This window comes from Pongo pygmaeus, chromosome 9 (assembly GCF_028885625.2).
Source record: "Pongo pygmaeus isolate AG05252 chromosome 9, NHGRI_mPonPyg2-v2.0_pri, whole genome shotgun sequence".
NCBI lineage: Eukaryota > Metazoa > Chordata > Mammalia > Primates > Hominidae > Pongo > Pongo pygmaeus.
The window spans coordinates 32,419,226-32,425,225 of NC_072382.2; the positions used below are offsets into that span (position 1 = coordinate 32,419,226).

At 36.1% G+C, this 6,000-nt stretch overlaps 1 protein-coding gene across 2 annotated transcripts in view; it reads left to right on the forward strand.

Moving 5' to 3' along the window:
* Window positions 1-3,281, forward strand: part of APIP (APAF1 interacting protein) — a 34,165-nt gene extending 30,884 nt beyond the window's left edge. For both annotated transcript variants that reach the window (XM_054438601.2, XM_054438600.2), the window contains 2 exons: window positions 2,144-2,311; window positions 2,833-3,281. In XM_054438601.2, coding sequence (XP_054294576.1) covers window positions 2,144-2,311; window positions 2,833-2,932 — 268 coding nt within the window. In that variant the 3' untranslated portion in view covers window positions 2,933-3,281. The remainder of the gene's footprint in view (window positions 1-2,143; window positions 2,312-2,832) is intronic.
* Window positions 3,282-6,000: the final 2,719 nt, after the last annotated feature.

Here is a 6,000-nt window from a genome sequence, read left to right on the forward strand (position 1 = left end):
TTCGCCCCCTTTGTTCAGTCCACCAGGTCCGTGCAGGTTAGAAGTTTTTCAGCTCCGTTATAATCTTATGGGAGCACCATCATATCTGTGGTCTGACATTGACAGAAACCATGTTTCTGTACTAGTTTCTGTACTAGTAACTGTACTAGTTCTTACTAGGGAAGGTTAACATATGTATCTGTATAATGTATACCTATATATGTATATATAATATATGTATACTATGTATTATATATATAAAATATACATATATACATTATATATGTATATAATATAAATATATGTATATTATATATGCATATTAGTATATGTATATATATTATATATACATATATAATGTATACCTATATATGTTATGTATACCTATATAGGTATACATAACATATATAGGCATACGTATATAGGTATACATGTGTATATATATACCTGTATACATATATATACATGTATACATATATATACACACATATATAGGTATACATGATATATATATATATAATGTGTATAATATACATGTATACTATGTATAATATAGTTGTATAATGTATACATATACATAACATTTATATTATAATTGTACTCCCTTTCAGAAGCAATGTGTCTATGGTACAGTGAAAACAATACTCTTTGAGGGTCAAAGGGCTATCCTGGCTCTCTTTCTGATTTAACTTGTCTGGATCAGTGTCATGTTTGTAAAGTGGGAGGATTGGCCTGAATTCGTTTTCAGGTCTTATTTTGCTGTGAAATTATTTTGCTCCTGAAAATATTTCTGACTACTGAGTGCATGCTAGAGAAAAATATAAGTTTGTGGTTCTCTTGGCCAATATTAAGAAAGATTTGAGACTAGCAATTCATTCATTCAATATTTAAGGATACTTTTTTCCTTTTTTTTTTTTTTTTTTTTTTGAGACTAAGTCTGGCTCTGTCGCCCAGGCTAGAGTGTAGTGGCTCGATCTTGGCTCATGCAGCCTCCGCCTCCCAGGCTCAAGCCATTCTCTCACCTCAGTCTTCTGAGTAGCTGGGACTACAGGCATGCACCACCATACCTGGCTGGTTTTTGTATTTTTTGTACAGACAGGGTTTCACCATGTTGGCCAGGCTGGTTTTGAATTCATGAGCTCAAGCAGTCCACCTGCCTTGGCTTCCCAAAGTGCTGGGATTATAGCCATGAGCCAACGTACCCAGCCATAGTTAAGAATATTCTATAATTACCTCTGCTTTACTTAAGTGAAGTAATGGGCAACTCTATACTCTTAATGATTATGGGTGGCCAAGTTATCAGTCACATGATGACTACTTAGTCTGTGCTTGCCCTACAGTAGCAATTTCTGAATACTTCAGCTAGAACTTTTTTTTTTAAGTTTTAGCACTACAGAAGTAATGAAAAAGCAGATGTTACATTAACAAGACAAGAGAAATTCATGTAAAAAGGAAAGCTTGTCTGAGTTTTATAGGTTAAAAATGACTTCAAGAATAGACTTAATTTTGCCAGTGACAATTATGTGTTTAAATATTACATTCTGATTTCATCACATGTATTTCCTGAGAGGAAAGTGGAAGTAAAAGAAGTTCTAATGCTACAGATTTGAGAATGTTCTGAAAGCATCATACCTTTAATAGTTATCTCTAGAACGCTCTTGCTGTCCTAGTGCCACAGACCATGCTTGTGTTTATTGATTTGCCTATCTCAGATACTTTGGGATTCTGCAGAAATGAAATACAGTGATTTTGTATTAATTGGGAAATTCTTAATATATAATTCAATTTTTAATCTTTTTTGTGCTTCTGATTCTGAAATGTATCATTTGCCATCTCCTTGTTTAATAAATATTGTGATTGTCCCTGCTTCAAGGAAACATTTGTATGATCTTGATGATTTCTTTGTTAGGTTTTGGTATATTTTACAAATTTCCACCACTTAGGCTTAGGATTAGACCAAGCCTGCCACATTCCCAAGGTACCTTTTGATAGAGATGTTTATACAAGGTACCCAGAATAACACGCAATATCCTGTTCATAATTTGGAGTGGCTTTTCAGATACAAAGAGCATGTCTAACTGGTCACTTGAAAAAATTACATATTGTATACATATCAACGCTTGATTTGTTTTAATGGAAAAAAATGGCTTGTTTTGTCTTACAGATATGATGATATGTTAGTGGTACCCATTATTGAGAATACACCTGAGGAGAAAGACCTCAAAGATAGAATGGCTCATGCAATGAATGAATACCCAGACTCCTGTGCAGTATTGGTCAGACGTCATGGAGTATATGTGTGGGGGGAAACATGGGAGAAGGCCAAAACCATGTGAGTGTAAATCAAAGAACATGGGGAACAAGTTACCACCCTCTAAATGTGAAAGAAAACAAAGTATGTCAGTTGGTTTAAATTTAAATTGTTTATCATTACTTCTAGATAACTTTATTTTTATTATGTATCCATTCATGAAGAAGTATTGATTGGATAAGCTGTTGTTTGGCAAGGCTCTAGGAATGTTGATAGAGTAAGAAGACACAGATCCCAAGTTACAAAAGTTCTATTTTAGAAAGTGACATCTAGTTTTAAAAAAATGTAAATTTATGTAGGCAGTATATTTTAAACTCTCTTTTATTTCCTGAGAGGTATGTAATATTGTTGCATGACTTAATATGATTCCTTTCTGTGTTTTGAAAATGTTGAGGGCAAAATAGAATTTTGGCCTAGAATTGAGAGAAAATCTGTACTAGGAACAAAGCAGAGTTAACTGCAAGAGAGGAGAAATGTGGTTCTTTAGGATTGGAGAACTCTGTTTCAATAAACAATGGTTATTTTTGCTTTTTCTTTTACAGGTGTGAGTGTTATGACTATTTATTTGATATTGCCGTATCAATGAAGAAAGTAGGACTTGATCCTTCACAGCTCCCAGTTGGAGAAAATGGAATTGTCTAAGCCAAAAGAAAGTCTAATTATATACAGAGATAAAGCTAAACGTAATTATTATTTAAATGAAAGCTATTTTTTTAAATGAATTGAAATTTTTCATGATGCTACTAATTTACCACTAAATACTGCAAATGGTCACCCTGAATCTCTTCTGACATTGGATGTTATTTGCTTATATTCTTATAATTTTAAATGAGGGGACAGTGAAATGAAAATTTTTTACTCTATGGTTCTGTTTATTTTTAAATCCTTAACAGCAAAATATTTGCCTTTAATTTCTTTTTTATGTATACTCTCAGAGAATTCCTCTTAATTTTTAAAGATGTTGGTGATAATAAAATTCATTGGAAAATTTCCTCATTGTGGAATGGGCACTTTCTTGTTTTAATGTTGGTGTCAGAAAATATATATGAAACATTAAGTCCAAATTTATCCCTCAATGTTAATGTCAAAATAATTTTGTAGATTTCCCCTATTAACTTTAGTGTTTCCCTGTAGTCTACAATAGGGCACTCATTTTATATTGGGATCAGTTGTGAAATTCAGGTCAGGTGGTATCAACTCAAATTCCCTTAACCAAACAAATCTTGATCAAAGCGATGATGTAATCAGAAAGTACTTTCTTTAAAATTGTTTTAAATTTTAGGTTTGGGGGCCCACATGAAGGGTTGTTACATAGACAAACACATGTCACAGGGGTTTGTTGTACATATTATTACGTCACCCAGGTATTAAGTTCAGTATCCAATAGTTATCTTTTATGCTCTTCTTCCTCCTCCCACCCTCCCGCATCAAGTAGACCCCAGAGTCTGTTGTTTCCTTCTTTGTAGTCATAAGTTATTGCCATTTAGCTCCCACTTAGATGTGAGAACATGCAGTATTTGGTTTTCTGTTACTGTGTTAGTTTGCTAAGAATAATAGCCTCCAGCTCCATCCATGTTCCTGCAGAAGACATAATCTTGTTCTTTTCTATGGCTGCATAATATTCCATGGTGTATATGTACCATATTTTCTTTATCCATTCTGGCACTGATGGGCATTTAGGTTGATTCTGTGTCTTTACTCTTGTGAATAGTGCTGCAGTGAACATTTGTGTGCGTGTGTCTTTATGGTAGAATGCTTTATATTCCTTCAGGTATATACCCAGTAATAGGATTGCTGGGTCAAATGGTTGTTCTGCTTTTAGCTCTTTGAGGAATTGCCATACTGCTTTCCACAATGTTTGAACTAATTTGCACTCCTACCAGCACTATGTAAGGGTTCCCTTTTCCCTGCAACCTTGCCTGTATCTGGATTGGTTTGTTTTTTCTTTTTCTTTTTTTTTTTTTTTTTTGTGACAGAGTCTTGCTCTGTCGCCCAGGCTGGAGTGCAGTAGCGCCATCTTGGCTCACTGCAACCTCCACCTCCTGGGTTCAAGCGATTCTTCTGCCTCAGCCTCCCACGTAGCTGGGATCACAGGCATGCTACTACGCCCGGCTAATTTTTGTATTTTAGTAGAGACAGGGTTTTGCCATGTTGGCCAGACTGGTCTCAAACTCCTGGCCTCAAATGACCTGCCCGCCTCGGCCTCCCAAAGTGCTGTGATTACAGGCATGAGCCACTGCCCCCAGCCTGTTTTCTGGGTTCTTGGCAGAGGTTTTTCCACTGGGGAAAAATAGTTTTAGCCACCTCTGGTTAACTTCATTTTCCTCATTTTAAAATGCAGCTAATGAATAAGATAAAGTATGTGGAGGAACAAACCACAATGCTTAATCCAGTGTAGATGTTCAATAAATATTAGTGTTTTTTAAAATCCCTTTTAATTCTCATAATAGTCTTTTGAGATAGATATTATACCTATTTTCTTAGATGAGAAAATTGAGGCTCAGATAGGAATAATAAATATGTAGAATTTAAATAAGAGAAAATAGGTAAACTTCTTAACATAGTACCTGTCATATACTATGTATGCACTCAAAATATAAACTTCCTTTCCTAAAAACACCTCACCTAGCTATCTTCAAAGTAATTGTCATGCAGGTAAACCATTTAAACTATGCAGCAGCAGCAGCACATCTCCAGTTGTATATTTCTTTCCTGGGAGTGCAGAAAAGATTGCAAAACCTGCTTTAGAGGTGGGGGAACAGCTGGTGGAAGGCTGTATCCCCTAGTTCATATCCTCTTTTTTTTTTAAGAATATGATACCTCCTGTGTGACTGCTAGGGGCCGAGGTCCAAAGATGAATACAAATCCAGGCTGGGAGCTAATCCTCAGTGCCTGCCACACAGGTGTTCATTGAATGAGGGAGGGGGAAGCAGGCATTCTTCACATGCCCTTGTGATTGTTGTTCTCTCAGTTATTCCAGCTTCTTTAAATAAGAGGAAAATTTGGTTATGAATGCAGAATTAAACTGGTAAGAGATCTAGATCAAACACATTTTTTATTTCATTAAGTGCAGGACATGCCATTCACTCTCAGATTGAATAAGGGATTAACACATTTTAGTCCAGAGACTATCATTTGTTTCTCAAATGATTCTAGAGCCTTTTGGTCCCACCCAACTTTCTTGTGAGAGATACTTTAAAATAACATAGCTCCCCAGAGAATGTCCCAAAATCAGAAAGGTAAAGTCATAATCTTAAGGAGTGTTTCATTTTATATCTCAATTTGTTCAAATATTTCCCTTTTGAGAAGATTTTGCTATGTCTCATCAGCAGTTCTAGTCAAGATGGTCAGATGTGGAACTAATAATGTTGACATCACTATTCAAGAGGCAATTTGAATTCTCCCACCAAGTTTCTTTAAAGCAGGACTACAAGGGCCATCACAGTGGCTCACGCCTGTAATCCCAGCACTTTGGGAGGCTGAAGTAGGCGGATCACCTGAGGTCAAGAGTTTCGAGACTAGCCTGGCCAACATGGTGAAACCCCACCTCTACTAAAAATATTTTAAAAATTAGCCAGGCATGGTGGCAGGCACCTGTAGTCCCCTATACTTCGGAGGCTGAGGCACAAGAATCACTTGAACCAGGGAGGTGGAGGGTGCAGTGAGCTGAGATCGCTCCACTGCACTCCAGCTTGGGTGACAGAGCAAGA